Consider the following 19,922-nt stretch of genomic DNA (forward strand, 5'->3'; position numbering starts at 1 on the left):
TATACTCAACTTATATATTTATGCTGTACCTTGGTGGCCCTCTCCAGTTTAGCCATCTGTCCTCTCGGCTTGGAGGCTCTGAGCATCTGAATTCTATAGCAGCTTGTCCTCAAGAGCCCTTATCCACTGCTCACGATATCACCTTGGAAATGAATAAATATTTTCTAGGTGCAAACATGCAAAATCTGTGTCACACTAGAAGAAATTCAGAATATTCCAAAGAGAGTAAAATTTTTGGAAGGTTATGTATTTTGGTAGATGGCCTCACTTGTTAATTTTAAAAAAGCAACTTTTTATTTAAAGCAGCAGAAACTTGTTTTTATCTTTAGAAAGAAAATAAAACTCATGTCTAAAATTTTTTTTCTAACATTAGTTTAACGAGGTTTTCCCCCTTTACAACAGTGGGTCTACAAGCAAAGTGAGTCTAGCTCAGGATGAAATCACAACAGCAAAAATGCCTGACTGCATTAGGGAGTGAGATGAAAGCCTGGGGGGAATAATGATGGGAAAAACCTTTTATTCTAGGTTGTGTCAATAGTAAGGGGAGATAAGAGACCAGTGGAGAAAGTCTAGGATGAAAAGAAGAGAAATATTTCTGACCAGGGAAGAAATAGCCTTCTGATTACTACACATAAAGCCAATTAAAAGGTAATGGGATTGATTTTTGTTTGTGGCTTATAGAATCAATCTCATTACGTTAAAGACATATCGTCTAGATGTCTTGAATCAGTAGAGTTTTCAAAAAACATTTATTTTCAATGAATAGAAGAAGAAAAGGGGGAGGATGGTGGAATATTAGAAAACCCCCTCTGAGTTTACTATAAATCTGTGATTTGAAATGTACTGAGTTAGTTGAGAATGATACAGCCAATTAGTGTGGCTTGTTAAGATCTTCCAAACGTGTCTAAGACAAGAGAAAGGCCTAAAGCTACAAGACTCTAAGATGTGAAATCTAGGTATGGTGAATGAAAATTTAAAAGCCTAGTGATAAAATGAAATGCTCTTATAGGCTTAAAAGGACAGTTTTTACAAATAAAGGTAGAAGGGATGAAATGGGTAGATATTTAGGAACACCAAAAGCTAGAGAAAATGCACAAAAGGGGGGAAAGGGCACTTACGGTAATATTTAAAAAGTGAATACAATTCACTAGGAGGTAAAATAAGGTACTACGGCAACTTAAGATAGTTCACTGTCACCTGTACTTGGCTTAACCTCTGACAATCAAGGGAAATAAAAAGGTTCTGATCATAAATGCTAGAAACTTCAGTTCTACAATTCACTTTTGCATTAAAAAAAAAACTTCCAAAATACTCTGTGGTAAGGGAGAGGGGAAGTAAAGCCGCATAAAATGGAGAACAATTTGAAATGATAGTATGTAATTTATTTCTCTGCTTTGAAATTGCTTTTTATAATCCCATATTCACTACAACAATTTCAAAAAAGAATGTCAAATGACACCTAATCATTTACAGTCATAAAAGAATTTCTGCATATTTTGTATTCTTCAGGTAATTCTTGGGGACCTTGCAAGTAAATTTTGACGTTTGGCCTTTTGGAAAGGCCAACAAGAAAGTTAGAATGTTCCAGGAAAAAGTATTAGTCCATGTTTACGTAAGAACCTTAACAACAGCCAAAAAGTTCAACTCACTCCCCTAATAACAGCATTGAGTAAATCTGATATGCTATTAGTAATAGTTTGAGAATTCTAAATTCCTTATGTTAGCAGTCTCTATCCTTTTTTTCATCATTTTACCATATATTTACTGATTGCCCACTGCTGCTTGGCCCTGGGCTTAATGCTAGGGAAGTACTTATGATTAAGACTGGTGACATCTCTGGAGCTTGAATTCTCCTGGAGAGAGATGTACAAGCAACAAGTAATCAGTTAAATATGATCAAAAGTATACTAGAGAGTGTATTAAGTCCTATAAACAAAATAAACAGCGTGAAACAAGAGAGAAGATCTGTAGGTGCTAAGTTTTAGAGGGTTCAAGGAGGGCTTTAGTAGGTGAAATTTGATCTGAAACTTGGACATGCAGAGAACTCGAGGACAAGAATTCCAGGCAAAGGGCAAATGCAAAGGCCCTGTGGTAGCACTATGATCTGTTTGATGAATAGGGGCAAGAGCTAGTGGGGCTGCAAGGCAGTGCACTCCGAGAAGAATGTTACAGACGGGGCAGTGAGGAAGGCAGGAGCCATAGAATGGCTCAGAGGCATGGCAAGAGGTCTCGCTTTTTTTTTTTCTTTTATTTATTTCTAACTTAATTAATTCATTTGTTTTTATTTTTGGCTGCGTTGGGTCTTCATTGCTGCGCACAGGCTTTCTCTAGGTGCAGCGAGTGGGGGCTACTCTTTGTTGCAGTGCACGGGCTTCTCATTGCGGTGGCTTCTCTTGTTGCAGAGCACCGGCACTGAGTGCACGGGCTTCAGTAGTTGTGGCACGTGGGCTCAGTAGTTGTGGCTCATGGGTTTAGCTGCTCCACCGCATGTGGGATCTTCCCAGACCAGGGCTCGAATCCGTGTCCCCTGCATCTGCAGGCAAATTCTCAACCACTGCACCACCAGAGAAGCCCGAGGCCTTGCTTTTATTTTAAGAGCAATGGGAAGCTGCTGAAGCAGTTGGATTTATATCTATTATATCTAACAATGATGGTTTGGGCTTCTGTTTGAAGAACGGGGTGTGTGAGTGTGTGTGTGTGTGTGTGTGTGTGTGTGTGTGTGTGTGTGTGTGTGTGTGTGTGTGTGATGGGCCTGGAGGCAGAGAAGAGTGACAAATGCAAGATATATTTGGAGGTAAATGCGGCTTGCTAAGAGAAAAGGGTGAGGGTAGGAGAGACAAGCATGCAGGTTTCTGAAGTTAGGTGCCATTTAATGGAGTGGGGTCCAGTTCTCCTTTGAGCATTAGGCCAGAGATGGCCGGTGGGACACATCCCTGAAAAGGTCAAGTAGACAGATGGCGCGAGGTGTTTGGAGCCCAGGGGAGAAGTCTTAGCTAGAGATGCAAATTTAGGAGTCGATATTCTGCACAATTCCTAGCAGACCACCCAGGCACACAATTGGTGATTAATAAATGCTTATGTGACGACTGACTGATAATTGACAGAAAGGGCAAGTGAGAATTTTGCATACCGGAAGATGTTCTGAATCTCATGGCATGGAGCACTCGGGAAATGCCGGTAGAGAAGAGTGCCAGGTGCCATGGCTGCTCAGTAAATATTAATTTACCACGATGAATCTCAAGAAAGCCATGGACTATTATTTCAGTAACTGACCCTCCCTGGCTTAACGGGCGCCAGAGCCATTGTTCAGCCACTCGTTCTTTCTGTTCCTTATCCTCAGTATCTTTTCACATGGCAGCTTAATCCCTGACCCAGGCATCTTGCTTTGTTCTTGATCACTGCCTTTTTGGCCCTCACATCCAGAGAATACTGTCATTGCTGTGACTCCGTCCCTAATGACTGTCTCAGAACCTGCTCTCCACAGATTTCTGAATCTGCCACGAGTCATCAATAGTGAGTACCTCTGATGTGCCAGGCACCATTCTAGACACTTGACACACAGATCCCACTTATAACGCCCTGCGCAGTAGCTGTTTGCCCTGGGGGTAGACCTGAATCCCCCTGAGAGAGTAAGTGCTTGGTTCTAAGTCAGGTAGCTGGAAAGTGGTAGAACAAGGATTCGAAACAAGTCCAGCTGACTCTGCAGCCGGGCTTCCCTTCCTGGGTTTGCAAAACTCACTGGATTTCACCTGCTGAATCAGTCTGTACCCTCGAGTGCCTAGCTCTCCAACAAAGTCCATCAGGCGGTTGGTATCTGTCGAGAGCCACCAAGCATTCAAGTCAGGTTGGCCTGTGTCTGCACACTTGAAGGACAGTGTTCCATGGCTGGAACTGCAGACTCACTTGGTTCTCTAATGTGGGATTTATCACTCTCAATGGGAGGACCCAAACCTGAGAGAGGCCCATAGGCTGGGAGGTTATTAGTCATCAGAGAAACAAAAGAGATGGAGCGTGTTGGAGCAATACAGCCGGGCAGGCTTGCCAGGGACAAGGTGGCTGAGAGGAGAGGGGCTGGAGACTAAGAAGGAGGGCAGCAAGGCTGTGTGCAGAATAAAGCGAGGACTCAATGGCTAGCTGAGGGATAAGATGGCAAAGACACAGAAAAAAATCATAACTCATTATTCAAAAGAAATAGCCTTTGTGGCTTTATGTAAATGTGTTAATAAAGCTTCAGTCTTTCTGGCCACACACTCAAACGGAAAGGCTTCTTCATTAGGCATATCCCCGAGCACGCAGGTGTGCTATAAGGCACAGAGCCGTTTGCTAAAACACCCTCTGCAGCAGGAGTGGTTTCACCAGCGACCACTCCTTCACTAGAAGGAGGCCAAGTCCTGGGAGGCCAAGCAGTGTGGGAAGGAATTGTTTGCACAGGAGGACAAAGGGCCCTGAAGCTACCCTGGCCGGCGCTCGCCTCGGCAGCACCTGTTCCTCCAGCACACTCGGCCCTTTCTCACCTGACATCTGCCTGGCTGGATGGGCCCCATGCTGCCTGCTGAGGAAATGGAGTTGATGAATGCCCATTTTGTGTTAGGTTTCCTGGCAGAAATGAGATATGGAATTCCTAGAGGCGAGTTACCTAGGAATCCAGCATCCACCAGGCATAACTTATTAATGAATCAGATTGATAAAGGTCAAAATGTGAAAAGCTTGGTTTAAAAGACTAGAAAGGGGGCTTCCCTGGTGGTGCAGTGGTTGAGAATCTGCCTGCCAATGCAGAGGACACAGGTTCGAGCCCGAAGATCCCACATGCCACGGAGCAACTAAGCCCACGAGCCACAACTACTGAGCCTGCGCATCTGGAGCTTGTGCTCCGCAACAAGAGAGGCCGTGACAGTGAGAGGCCCGCGCACCGTGATGAAGAGTGGCCCTCGCTCACCTCAACTAGAGAAAGCCCACGGACAGAAACGAAGACCCAACACAGCCAAAAATAAATAAATAAATAAATAAAAATTTTTAAAAAAAGACTAGAATGAAGGATGAAAAAAGCTGTACACATGCCATATCCTTTAGTCATAGCAGATGGTGGTGGCTTGTGGCTCACAGCTCTGCTTTGCTAAGGCCTCTGGGGCACTTCCTTCTGACCCAAGTGTGACATTAAAGAGATAGGCTGTGGACCCTCAGCCCGTAGGATGTCTGAAGAGTTTCAGGGGAACCCTGTGAAGAGGCTTCATGAAGCTAATCTGAATCTACCCATCTCCACTGCTAACATTCCACCTGGCTTAGAGGACAATAGACATGGTTCCAAGGATTTTGAGAAACAGAGGTGCTTGGACTCTTTCTCTCTCTCTCTCTTTCTTTCTTTCTATTTCTCTCTCTCTTTCTTTCTCTTTCTGTTTCTTTCTCTCTCTCTCTTTTACACCCACCCATAGATAACATCTTAAATGTATCTTTAATTACATACAATTAATATGACACTCAAAGCACCAATAGCCAAGTTCTTTGCTGTATTCCCAACACCTAGATCTAAGTCAGAACAGAGCAGTCTCTCTCTCTATCTATATATTATATATATATATATAAAATAAATGAACAAATGAATATTTACTATATCCCCTTGGGTTTCAAGTTCTAGTGCCCGACCTTACCAGTAGACTTTTTATTAATACCCCTAGGAAGAGACATTAGTTGTATTTTAATTTTACAAACATTCTTTTCATGGAGACATTTAAACTCCTCTAACTCCCTACACATGGTTATATTTTTCCTGGTGGCAAAATACTAAATGTAAAGTGGGATTGAAAGAATTTTTAACAACTTGTTTCTTATTTTTCACCCAAAATACCCTAATTAAAGCATCTCATTAAAAATTTTGTATTTATCCTATATTTCTCTTACTTGGATATTATTTAATAACCAAAAGACAAGTCAGCAGGGCTAGTGACAGAACGAGATCATACCACCAAATAAAGATTTGACCTCATCCTGGATTTTTCCTTACAGATCAAATATTTTCTCTTCTCAGGCTATATTTCTGGGATGAGAATGTCCACTCTATTAAAATTCAGATTACTTGATGAACTTCAGTGCCCTTCAACAGAAGTAAAATTTCACATAGAAACACTTATTAAACAGTGGTAAGTTGGCTCTGGGTATGGGTACACATGTACCTAAGTCTTTGAGACAGATTCAAAACCAGATCCAGTCAGTCTGTCAGAAAGTACTGATGTTCAAGGAAAAATCTCAAGATTGTTGTAATTAGAGCCTTTCCCTCTGATAAGGCAGATGTGACACTTTAAAAGAAATCTGCTATTCTGTATTGAATCAAAGTCATAATAACAAAAGTTATCAAAGACCCATGGACCTTTGTTTGAAGGATATTGGTCTTGCTATTAAAGTACCTAGTCAGCATAAAAATAGAAAACAGAGTCTTAGTCCTGCCTTTCAAATCTTGCTGGCATCCCCGATGATAAGAGAACTGATGAGTAAAGGAGGGCTAGAGCAAGTTCTGTGCCTGGTAAGCATTTTTATGAGTCAATATATTTTTAAGCTTATCTCCAAGAATAAAAACCCAGTCACTTTTCTCGTAGGGATTTTTTTTAATATGACAAAATGTAAAGGTTTGCTAAATATGGGTGTTGAGAGTATCCAGATATTTATCATTCTCTGCTTTTCTCTTTTGGAAGCATTTCATAATAAAAAAGTGATAAAAGTATCAAAACTGCAGTAACAAAGAAAACAACCAGAACACACATTTTGGAGAGTTTACAAAGGATGCTCAATTTGCCTCTGTAGTAGTAAAAAAAATGTAAGACTTCTGATTCCAAGTTACTATTTTTCAAATAATACCTGATTTCAAAATACAGATTATTTAGATGTTAAATTTGGTGACACTTTAACAAACATTAAAAGAAATCAACTCCCAGGAAATCTGAAGGTCCTCCAATATCAACATAGTGCTGACCATTCATCATATTTAACAAGATGTATTGGAAAGAGCTGAGTACTGACCTCCCCAGGACAGATGATCCTCTTGGGACGAGGGGCCTCTTGCTGTAACTGATATACTGCCAAATATAAAAAGAGAATTATAATTAAAAAACATCAGCACATACCAACATGTCTTCAAACAGTTCCACCTAACCACCTTTCAAGAACTGCAAATTTCTCAACCAAAAAAACAAAGGAGATAGACACATTTTTAGACTGAATAAAGGCAGATCATTTATATGGAAATTAGTCACAATGAATATAAACGGGCAAAATTGATTTTTAAAAATTCTTATAAGGACAATTTAGTTTCATAATTGTTACTGGCATTGTTCATGTTATGGCTTTCTTGGAAGACTAGACGGGACTAAAATTCTTTTGACCATTTTAAAGATGAAATTGTACTTGTGAGTACCTAGGTAGTAAGATCATATAATAGGATTCCTGAATCTCAATGCTGATGTTTCTTGACATACCAGGGAAAGACTGGCATTAGAAGAGGAGTGGCATTCTCTGAAATGTTAGTTATGGACAGAGACACAGCTGATTCTGTGAGTGAATGAAGCCCCAACTCATTTCTCTTTTCACGAGTTCCATTTTTGCCCTGCCTTTCACCACGGATACTTATCTCCTTGACTGTTTCCCACCCATTGTCATTCCTTTTTCTTGGGCCCTTTAGTATCTTAAATAATAACTCTCTTATATCCTGTTTTAAAGACAGACTTTCAGGCTTGGGCCCGGAGGAAAGCAGGTAATTGTATACAAAAATGTAATTTATCAGAATATTATTTGTAATTTTTCACACTATAATGAGTGACTTTCTGCTGCTCAGCTAGTTTGATTACTTCTCTTGGAGGAAAAGCTACTCTATGCAGGTACCTTGGGATTCTACTTCCATGGAAATAGAGGTTGAAAATAAACCTACTTGATGTTATCTTCAGGATCTTGAAGAGGGAATAATTAGTGTCAAATAAATCTATGAATCATATCATAGAATACATCTATGAAAAGTTAAAAATTAGATCACATAAAGTCTTCTAGAAAATGTAATAAGAGAAGCAAAAACTTCTGTTTTATTCTTAGTTCTAAAAATTAAAAAAAAAAAGAAATTTTAATTGAAGGGCAGATGCTCACATGGAAACAGAGGTGGAAATGATGGGATGTATTTTGTACCTATCGCTCCCCAATGGCTTCAGCTCAACATGGTTATTTTCTTACCTAATTAAGGGTAGATGACTCAGCTTCCTAACAGAGAAGAAACCATCTAACCCTCATATGGATGTTTTAACGTGTCGCATTTCTAAGCTTAGGTTGCCCACACTAATGATGATGTCTGTGTCACTTAAGGACAACTGTAGCCATGTATCAGAGACAGGTCAGAGAAGGCTTCTTGTGCAGGAGGAAACATGAGGAAGAAGTGGCTAAAAATAGAGAAACAGTTTTGGACATTCCACTGACTCTCCCACTAGAGCCCATGCTCTCCTTAAATCACCACAGAGCCTGCATGGAATCCTTGATTCCTCTCGAATGAGCTCCGACACCAACTCACTGTTTTTCAGCAGGGTTTTGCTGTTAAGTGTAAAGGGAACCAAAGCGGGCATCTCCTAGAATCACAGAGCTTTAGAGCAACTGCAGAACCCACATCCAGAGAATCCTATCCTCTCTTCTCTTCCCATTGTCAATGCCCTCAGAAGCCAGCAGTTACATGTGGGGGGCATGGCTGGAACAGTTTTGTGAACACTGTTTTTAATGCTTCCCTTGAAGGTGGCAAAGGAAGTACAGCTGTTAGAATAGAAGCATTTTAAGCTAAGTGCACCTTTGCAATTCATATCGGCAAATATTTGAACATCTGCTGTAGAACAGATACCACAGTCAGCATTATGTGGAGGCTGTGAGGATGGAGGGGAAGAGAGAAGAGAAGGGAACCAGCATATCAAGTACCTGTTATGTGGCAGGAACAATGTCTTATTGAACCTTCACAAGAGCTCCGAGGACGGAACATATCATTACCATTCTCATTTTTTTATATGAGGAAATAAGTGCCCAGAAGTGAAATATTTGCCCCAGACCATACAGCTAAAATGTATCCTTTAGATTCCAAAGCCCTGGTTTATTTTTCTATGCCTCAGGGCCTTTGCACTTGCTGTGCCCTCCACCTGGATTGCTCTTTCCCAAGATGTTTAGATGGCACTCCTCCCCCTTCATTCAGGTCTCCCCTAACTTGCCCGACTTGGTATAAAATTCCATCCCATCACTCCGCTACCTTTACACCATTTCATGTTTCTTCACAGTACTCATCACCATTAACATGCTGTATTTGTTTATTTTGTGTGCTGTCTCCCTTGACTAACGTGTAGGCTCTTTGGGGGCAGGGACTTTGTTCTGTCCACTGTGGGACGCTCAGCACCTAGAATAGTGCTTGGCACATAGTAGATGCTTAATGCATATTTGTATGCATTGACTCATGGGTCACAAGCCACTCCTTCAAGGACACTGATCCAGTGAGGGAGATGCACGTGGAGAAACAAAACCAGGAAGGGCCAAGTGCTTTAATTAAGGGCAGAGGAGGAAGCAGTTCTTTTTACTCAGGTGGTCAGGATGGCTTCCTGAGGGGAGAAGCATGGAGCTCTTCTTGAAGAGTTAGCAGGGTTTCCACAGGTAGAGAAAAGAGAGGGGGGTACAGATAGAGGAAAGAGCCCCAGCGGTAAAAGGGAAGGACGTGCTGATTGGTCAGTGAGAGTCCAGTGTGCTGTTGCTCTGGGGTGGGCAGATGTGGGAGGAGGCCGTGTGGGACTGAACTTTGAAGGTCACGGTAGGAAGCATGGACGTTCTTCTGTCAGCAATGGGGGGACAGTGACGAGTTTTGAGCAGGGAGGTGACATGATCTGGTCTGTTTCAGCATAATGACAATAAGGATAAGACTGTTCAGAAAAATAGAAGTTCTCATTTTCTGGAGACCTACTGTGTGCCAGACACCTTATCTACATTTCCTCATTTACTCCTCCCAACAAACCTCCAAGGTAACTGTTATTCTCCACCTCAGTGACGAAGTAGTGGAGACGTCAAGCTGTGAAGAAGCTCAAGGTCACGCAGATGATATGATGAAATCAAGATTTAAGGCCTGATTTCCAGGTCCCAAAGTCTACATTTTTCAGCCTCACCAGTGGTCCCTAAAGCAGATGGTGGAGAGGTCCCAAGTGGGGCTGCTTGCATTAGAATCTTCAAAGAGCTAAAATATGAATAATTATATAATCATAAAATTCAGATTCTCAGACACCATCTTCTCTGGCGATGCTCACTCTGCCAGCCTGGCAAGGGGCCCCCAACTATGTTCTTTTTAAAGGTCTTTGGGAGATTCCAACACACAGCCAGGAGTGGGGGCCACTGCCCTTTGCTTCACTGAAGGAAGGATCGGAGGGGGATCCTTGGAGGCAGGGAAGCAAAAGAGAACTGTATTTTAGTTGTACGTAAAGGACATCCTGAAAGTGCGAGTTCGGACAACACCAGTAGAAATGCAGATGAGGAGGTGAGTTGATTGCAGAGGAGGACTGGCCAGGGCTTGATTACAAATTGAATGGAGGAAAGGGCCTTGAATGCTTGAAAGATTGAGACGCCATTAACAATTACAGAGGTTACAGGAGAAGGAATGTAAGGGACAGTTCCTCTCCTGTGCCAACAGGCTAAAGCCCTTAGCTGTATCCTCTGAGTAAAGAGAAACATGGTCATTCACCAGTCTTACAACCGGAAATAGCCCCAGCCAGGAGTAACTTTGAAGGGGGGTCCCTGAAAAACCCTCTCAAGCCAGGGGTGCCACCTCTCCTTGCTGGTCTCTGGGCAGCACACATCATTAAATCAATCGTTATTTTTCAGTGAGCAGGTCTCAGGATCTACAAAATCTGCTCAGCGCTGTTCCAAGCGATAGAAATTGACAAAGCCTGTTTGCCATCTGAATAATATGTCTCTATAAAGATAATGAGATGACAACCAATTACCATGGCAGCCACAGAAAAAAATGGGGCCCTAGACTCGATCTCAGCTTCAGCCCCAGTCCCTCATTTTCAAAGTTGGCTATAAGGAAACAAACATCCATGAGGCCCATTCAATATAACTGAAACATGTCACATAATCTTGAAAATGTCGTTTCTTGAATTTTCTTTGTTCAACAAACCCACGTCACAAGCAAAATGCCATAACAAATGTCACTGCTTGGGTGATTCTGTGCGCTAAGGGGCGAGATGATAGACTGTACTTCTACGGCAACGCTCCAAATCTGTCCCAGGCACTCCCCAGCCCTGGGTCCTTGCAGCAAAAGAGAGAATTCTTATTCTGGAATAAGCTGTTAGGCAGGGGGATGGAGTGGGGATGGTCACTAGGGAACGTGGAGGTAAGAGAAGGGGATCCCCTGCTCCCCAGGAAAGCTGAAGCAGATTGAGAAGTCAAGAGCTCACTGAGAGAGTGTTTTATTTTTTCTTCAGTAAGAAAACTCGGCTCATCCTCTGGTAACACAATCAACCCACTCCCCATGGAGGCCGAGTGAAAGCCCTGGCCTGGGTGATGCTAAGCCCGGTCCAAACCCGTCAGCTCCTAAAAGACCCTGCAGGGATGTCCTCTAACAGCCACTTATCACTTAAGAGGGCATGTGGATCCAGGAGCCAAACCTGGCCACTTGGCTGTGACACTGACCCAGTACCACCCCGCTCACTGCCCATGTCTTCCCAGTTTTCATGGGAACAAACTCACGGGTGTGAGTAAGAAATAGCAGGGGCTTTCAACGGCCTCTTGGCTCAGCCCCACTTCCAGGCAACTGTGCGCAGGCCTTGTCTTGCTAACAGCATGTCCAGTCTTACTGGGGATGGAGTTCTCCTCTTGTCCCATGGCACAGCAAAAAGCCTGAGGATGAGGCTGTGTAGACTTGAGCTGGGGCGGGGGGGGGGTTGTCTCAGGCCTAAGTGTGTATAAGAAGCACCTGTGGGGTGTGATAAATTGCAGATCCCCCCACACTTCTGATTCAGAAATCTGGCGTCAAGCTGAGGTTATTAATAATAATATTTATTAATAAATAATATTTATGAATAATAATAGTTATTATAACTATTCTCCCCAGTGACTCTGATGCAGGGAGCCTATGGATCAGAATTCTGAGGTTCTAAATTCCTCTTTAGAAAAATAGGCACAAGCTGTGACTGCCTGACCTGCTGCCCAGGACAGTCTCTGGGGAGAGATGTTGGCCACAGCATCTGCTGCTTAATTGGCACTTGGCCTCTTAAACAATAAAATCTTTCAGAGTATACCCATGGTGGTTGGCTTTTAAATTCATCTGCTTAGTTCATAGTTCTGGCTTAAAGTTTAGAATGTGGCTTTACTTTATTTTTAAAGTAAACTTGAAAATAGCTTTTTTTAAAGAACTGAAACCAAATACTTCTCAGTGATTTCACCAGTGTTTGGGGGTTTGGTCTTGAGTATTAAGGACTAGATGTAGATACATGATACTTTGGGACAAGATTATTCTTACCAAATAATCAGCTCAGGAAGTGACAGCATTAGCTTCTAAGAAAGAAAGGGGAGCGGGAAAGGCAGGAACTTAAGGGACTTCACGTGGCATCATTGTTCTTTGAGTCAAGATGGAGTCTTTATGCATCCTTGCAGTCCCACGGCTCAAAGCCCACTGCCTGGTCTAAGGCAAAGACTTAATACGCATTTGTTGAATGAATGAATGAATAAATTAATAAGCAATCTACTTTATCGAAATATTTAGAGAGCTGATTTCTAAGGTTCCTTATTCTTCTAAATTTCTAAATCAGACATTCATTGGTTGCCTTCTAGGCATCCACTTCCATCTTCCCTATTTTAATGGTACTCCAAAGTTTCCAGTCACTCCTGTGTAATCCCTCCTGAGTTCCAGTGGTGAGCCCTGATGGGTTTAGGGCAGTTAGTATATCTCAACTCTCTGACCACAGTGATGGAGTCAGGGTTGGGAACCCATGTCAAATAGGGCTGAGACTCAATTCTAAGACTTTTGCTTGCAGTAGACTGTCCTTCTGCCTGTTGCTCTTAAATGTGGATGTGGTAGCCCTGGTGCTATTGGTAGCTCTCTGGGCGTTACAAGAGAAAAGCCTACTAACAGTGGAGACAAACCTAGGAAAGCAGAGCCAAGAAAGGAAGAGGTACACATTGGGTTCTAGTAATGTTGTTTGAGTTGCTGGACCAAGTCATGCCTGAAGCCAGCACCTCTAGACTTTTTGCTTATGTCAATCAATGCGCTTGAGACGAATATCCTGTTACTTGCACCTAAGAGCATTGCAATTAGCATTAAAATTTAAAAACAGCTTCTTAAAGTGGATCATTATGAGGCAGACTAATTTTCTTTTAGGAATAACATTATAATTGGGACTAAGGCTTCATAATAAGAATCTGATATCAAATAAGTCAATATTACAGCCAACAATAGGTGATGGATGAAAGCAAAGACATACCTATATACTCCTATAATCATTGTAAATAATCAGTTTTCAAACCAAGTCCTATAATATGGCAAAAATGAACTGCATCTGGTAAATGTATGAGAAATTTCAAAGTACCAAATAAATGCCAGAGCTAGAAAATTAAGTGTGTGATGGGAAAGTATGGATTCCATAGATGATATGTGAATGAGTTTGACATCAACATATAAAATTAAGCTCTGAAAGGATGTTTTGTGAGTATTTCAAAGAGAAACAACTTGGTGATTCCCGAGGTTCAGAATGGGTTTACCAACAGGTTATTTAAAAGCAAACAAATTTCATATTCTGATAGGTTTGTTGGATTTTCAGATAAGGAAAATACTACTGTTTTAACATACTTGGATATTAACATGTACCTCATGAAGTTCTTCAAGGCCCTCAGATTTCTTCTCCTTATTTATCCTTCAAGACCCACATGCAAATTTAACCTCTTTTACAAAGTCTTCTCTAATCCCAGGAGGTAGAGGAGCAGTATATTGTTGCTTCAGTCCATTTGCATGTTAATTGGTTACATCTGTCTCCCTTTCTAGACTGTAAATTGGAGGAAAGTATGGACCACATTTTAGCTACTGTTGATTCCTAATGCTTTTCCTAATGCTTATAATGTATGTCTGCTGAAAAGACCAAATGAGTAGATGATAGACTTGGGAATAAGAGGGAGTAGCATAAGATTGGTAATGATATTGCTAGATGAGTTTACAGTAGTCCAACACCCTAACTCAAAGAATTAATGGACTCAGGACAACCAAAGGAGAGTGCTTTCTCAGCAGTACCCTGTGGATCTTCGATCAATCTGGTTTTGATGCTGTGGATGGCCCTGCTGTTGGCATACTCTCTTCAATTGTAGAGTTCTGCATCACTAGAGACCCTCAAATACAGCCCGGATGACTATTAGTTGAGCATAATAAAGAGGAACTTCATCTATGTCATTAGGTTTGTATTAAATGGCCTCAACTATCCCTTCCGCATCTGAAGTTTTATGATACTAGAGCAAATTAAACACATGCACACACACAACTTGCTTAGATCAAAAAATCAAACTTAAAACCAATATACCCTGGTAAAATTGATATTGGAACATGTAATTAACAACACCTTTTCTGGTTTCCTTAGGACATAAAAGTGCTTTTAAGAGATACACTGGGTGGCCCAAGGTCTCTTAGCAAAAAGCGAAATGAATTTGAGCCAGTGCCATCTTCTCGCTTCAGTAAAGCTCTCTGCGGTGGCATTCACTCAACAAATATTTATTGCATAGTTAACGTATGCAAGGCTGTGTGTAAGACAGTGTGCAAGGAACAGTGAGTCATGGGACCCCCAATACCTCTCACTACAGATACTTCGTTGATTTACTGTCAGAGCGCTTCACACTCCATTAGGAAACAAACAAACAAAAACATCCAATTACTTAGTCATTAGCATTGCCTTTTAAAATAGAAGATCAGAATGCATAACATTAGATTGCAAGGGCCCTTAGAGACCCAGCACAACCTCTTTATTTCACAGATGGAAGAACAGACTCATGTAATAAAGAATGAGGTGTCTCTCTATATGCTGACATAGGAAGATAAAAACAAGGTATTTGTGAAGTGAAACAAGCAAGTTGAAGGACAATGGGTACAGCATAAACCCATTTTCACAAAAGGGAACAACAACAGACTATTAGGCGTGTGTATTTTAAACACTTGGAAAGATATGCTTTCCAAAATTGACAGGGTCAGTGACTGGAAAAAAGGAGTGGAATATGGGGTGAGAGCTGGTATGTGGCCTATGGGAAAGTTTTGCTCTCAGCCTTATGTATTTCTCTAACGTTTGTCTTTTATGTAGCTTTGTATTGCTTTTGTAACAAATACACACATACACAGGTATATGCATATGTGTGCGTGTCTGTGTGTATGTATATACTTATGTATACAATTTTAAATAGAAAGAAAAAAAGATTGGCAACGTGCAGGCCATGAGTCTGGCTTGCTTCTGGGTTCCACTCTGAATGCCGCTCCAAGGTTTCTCATAAAACCTCTGCCAAGTTACTGAACCCCTCTGAGCTGTGGTTTCTTTGTATGTGAAACAGGGATAAGAGTGGTACTGGTCGCTTAGGGCTGTGGTGCGATTTGCGACTTCAGGCACAGAGCTAGCATGGTGGCTGGCACACTGCAGGTCTCGACAGGCGGTAGAAACAAGGGCAACATCAATAATGATAGAAATAATTTATTCTTATTATTGCTGTCTAGAAGCAGAGCCTGAATGAGAGCCTGTTCCCCTGGCTCTCAGCACAGTGGGCTCCCCACACCACACTCCTCCCCTCTGTCACTGGAGAATTACTTAGTCAGGTGGATGATACTAAGGAAAGAGAAAACCAGCCGGAGGTGATAAGTGTCTGCCTTCATGAGGGAAGATGGATTGATGATCGATGATCAGATAATGATCTCTGTTTCTAAGGAGTCACTCTTAGTGACCAAACATTATCCATTGCTATCTGTTAGTTTTTCTGTGGTAAATGTCATTTGATATTACAGCTTTAAGATGAACAGCCAAGAACATAATTCATGGAAGTCAACACACTTACCCTTGCTGACCAACTGTGAAATAAAAAAGAGGAAGGAAAGATGGAAAGAAGGAAGGAAGGAAGACAAGGAAAGTCCCAAAGAAAGGTAGAGACTCAGAATGTCCATCTTTTTTTTTCCCTAAGCATTTCCCTAAGCAGGTCACAGGCAGCTGGCTCTCAGAGGTCCTGGCCAGGGGACAGGGCTCTTCGAGTTCTTTCTGACCAATATCTCTCCTTAGCAGAGAAAGAGAGATTTGGGTTTGCAGTGCTGTGATGCGAGAGTTTGTGTGCACTAAATCAACAGCAAACATTGTTCAAACGGCAGGCCGACTAAAGACTTCTAAGGAGATTCTGATTTTAGATACTCACAGTAGGATTTCCATATTGGAGGCTGGTATTCTTCAGCATCTAGAATGAAAAGAAAGAAATCAATCCGTCAGCTTGAACATCAAACTGTCAACGTGTGTCTTCTCTGGAGGAACAACTGTCTGTCAGCAGTACTTGCCTTCTGGTCCCGGGGGCCTCTCAGCTCATTTACGGCACAGTTCCAGGCATGAGGTGGGACGTGTACATGGCAACCCTTGTGGATCCAACACCACTTTCTTCATGTCACTTACCATGACAGAATCAATTGCTTAACCATTTTCATAGAGCCCAGTAAATCAAAAAAGATTTTTAAAGCAAGTAACTTGATTGTACCCTCCAGTAATCCTTTCAAACAGTATTTACTTAACTTGGCATAATAAACATATAATCTATCTCACAGATTCCAGTCAGAACTTTAGCCCATTTATTAAGACTTGAGGGCAAGAGGCAAAGTGGCAAGTATGTAATATTAAATCTGTTGAAGTTGTACAACTCAACCAACTGAACTCCTGGGTCTGACAGCTGAGACACTGATGATTCAATTGGAATTGCATTATGTCCTTGAATTTACTCCAGTGTGTGACTTAGGAAATTTCCAGAAAACCTCTCAGCAATCAGTGTCAGAGTGAAAGAGTTACAACAAAATGGAGAGGACGAAATTGTTATTCATCAATCTAGAAAGCAGACAATGGAGAAAATCTGCTTGTTCAGTCAACTCAACAATCTCAGTGCTGGCAGCTGAATTTATAATTTTGACGGAGTTATTAGAGTCCTCCTGAGCTCATAACTAAGGTCTTGGTAAAACATACTCTAGCTTAAACAGCCAGAGGGAAAAATCCTTTTCCCCGACTCATAGAATGTTAAGCTGGGGAAGGTTTAAGAGTTCTCTGGGCTTCCCTGGTGGCGCAGCGGTTGAGAGTCCGCCTGCCGATGCAGGGCACACGGGTTCGTGGCCCAGGCCGGGAAGATCCCACGTGCCGCGGAGCGGCTGGGCCCGTGAGCCATGGCTGCTGAGCCTACATGACCGGAGCCTGTGCTCCACAACAGGAGAGGCCACAACAGTGAGAGGCCCGCGTATAGCAAAAAAAAAAAAAAAAAAAAAAAAAAGAGTTCTCTAATTCAGTGCTTTTTGATAAGGAAACTCTGTTTTTGTCATCCTGCACGCCTATGGCATCCCACACCCATCCTTATGCTGCCCTTGTCCTTGTGCTACTGTCACATACTGCTTTCATGCAAAGGAACAGAAATCTTCTAATCTCATGCAGTAAGATAGTTTGAGAATTTTTCCACTCCTGAGAAACAAATATACTTACTATAAATAAAAAGTAACTCGAGAGTGGTGAACTTGCCCAAATCCTACTCAATTACAGTTACGTAGCTTAAATTAAGTTCTTTCACAATTCATACTTGCTTTCTGGGGCCCATCCTATCACAGAGGCAACTAAACACGTCCTAAGACAATTGCATACAAATGCATCTGGATTCTTAGGCTTGCATTGTCAGGAACCTACTTATGGATAATCAGCCACATAGGCACACACACAAATACAGTGTATTAATAACGGTTTATGTTGTTATTCAAACCTAGTTTGCTAAATAAAAGTGAAGCTCTTAATACTTTTGTCAAAGTAGACAATGCAATAGTGAGCTTTTAACCTAAGGAAGCAATTAATTTCATCTTATATGTGACACAGACCAATTTTAATGGGTTAAGATGAGTGTTTGTTTATAATAACATTCAAGTAAAATAAATCATGTTGCCGAGTTTACAACAAAATTCTAGAATCATCCATACAATACCATCTCACCAGAAAAACCAGGTCCTGAATGTTAAAATATTGATGACACCTTCAAAAATATTTTTCAAAGATAAAGATCAATACGTGCGCGCGCACACACACACACACACACGACTGCATGGAAGTATGAATCCCTGAGATGTCATCTACCCAAAGCTGTCTTGTTATTTAGGATGAGATTTACTCTATAAGGTAAGTACAAACCCCAGACGAAGAAGTTGTCAAGAATATTCAGAACCTAGAGGGCAGCTTTCTACATAGGGAAGTTCTCCCCAAAATAGTCTCCTTAATGCAGGTTTTCAAACATAGTTCAGATGCTCAACTTGGATTTCCTAAGGTCTTCTTACCTAAAGTCAGAAGTTTGGATTAGATGGCCTCTCACTGTTCATTTCAGTCTTGCTCTGTGAAAAACCTAGAATTTTGATTCATCTGAGATGCTGGCTCCTAACCTTTAAGCTTTCATTTAGGCTTCCCTGCACATAAACACCTTATCCCTTTCTGGTTGCTCCTTGTTGGCAACGTCACATAGAGGTGAAGAAAGCCATCCACAGAGACGGGAGATCACAATGCTCCCTTGCTTAAAATCCTCCAATGTCTCCCATCTGCACTTGGAATAAAATACAAACACACCGTGGCCTCCAAGGCCCGGTGTCCTCTGGTCCCTGCCCTCTTCATGCCATTGCAGGCACTTCCCCCCTTTTCATGTATCGTCCAACCATACTGGCCTTCTCTCTCTTCCTAGAACAAGCCAAGTTCTTCTGAGCCCCTGGCCCTTGCTCCTGTGGACCCTCCATGTAAGAACTCTCCTCCAATAGAGCTTTGCATGGCTGACTTGCTCTGTGATGCAGGGCTCAGCTCAAATGTCACCTCCCATGGGCCATCCCTGCCAATCCTGTGTAAAGCAGTCTTCCCCCAACCCCACTCACTCTCCTTCACAGCACCTACTACCATTTGAAATTATTTACTGATTCGTTGGCTTGTTATTACTGGGCTCATCCCACTATTAGCCAAACTCCATACAAGCAGAAATTTTGCCTCGTTCACTTAGGTCTCATCGGCCCTTAGAAGGGTGCCTGGCATATAACAGACATTCAAACAGCATGTGTTAAATAACTGAGCAAACTCTCAGGGTTCATATCTTACCTCTGACAACTATTGGCTGAATAACTTGAAGCATGTTACTCAACTTCTTTTAAGAGCCTCTCAATACTTATCTTTATAAAACAGAAAAATAAATGTACCTACCTCATAACCAATCTCTTAGGGTTAGTGTGTCAATTAAATGAGATAATATATATAAAGTTCTTGGGACTGTGCCTGGCAAATAGCAAGTTCTCCATGAAGCCCCACTAATGTTGCCATTGTGCTGTTGTCACTGTTATATCACCCGGTCCCGGTTCTTCCCAGGTGAGCTCAGGCTCTTGTCTTCTCTCGCTTGGCCACAGCCAGTGACTATCTCCATTCTTGCCCCCAGACCTGGAGCCTGTAACTAAGTTCCCCTGCTGTTGTCATGGAAGGTTTTTCTTTCTCATGAACGCATTCAAAGTGAGAGGCCATTTGTCACGCTTCAGTGGAACAGCTGTAACCACCTTGGTCTTAGGGAGTCGTTTCACGAGCCACTAAAGCGCACTGTCAGGAGGCCTTGGCCAAGAGACAAGGCACAAAACATTTTTAATATGTTGACACGAACCTTTAGCTGCTTCCAACACGGCCCCGCCAACATCACAT

General features: G+C 42.0%; 1 protein-coding gene across 1 annotated transcript in view; it reads right to left on the reverse strand.

Annotated features, from left to right (window-relative positions):
- Positions 1-19,922, reverse strand: part of CHN2 (chimerin 2) — a 321,413-nt gene that overhangs the window by 148,712 nt on the left and 152,779 nt on the right. Inside the window, exons 2-3 of the mRNA XM_059074355.2 lie at positions 16,399-16,437; positions 7,009-7,064 (exon numbers count right to left, since the gene is read on the reverse strand). Of these exons, the coding sequence (XP_058930338.1) occupies positions 7,009-7,064; positions 16,399-16,437 (95 nt within the window). The remainder of the gene's footprint in view (positions 1-7,008; positions 7,065-16,398; positions 16,438-19,922) is intronic.

The sequence above is a fragment of the Kogia breviceps genome, chromosome 9 (assembly GCF_026419965.1).
Source record: "Kogia breviceps isolate mKogBre1 chromosome 9, mKogBre1 haplotype 1, whole genome shotgun sequence".
In the NCBI taxonomy this organism is placed as follows: domain Eukaryota; kingdom Metazoa; phylum Chordata; class Mammalia; order Artiodactyla; family Physeteridae; genus Kogia; species Kogia breviceps.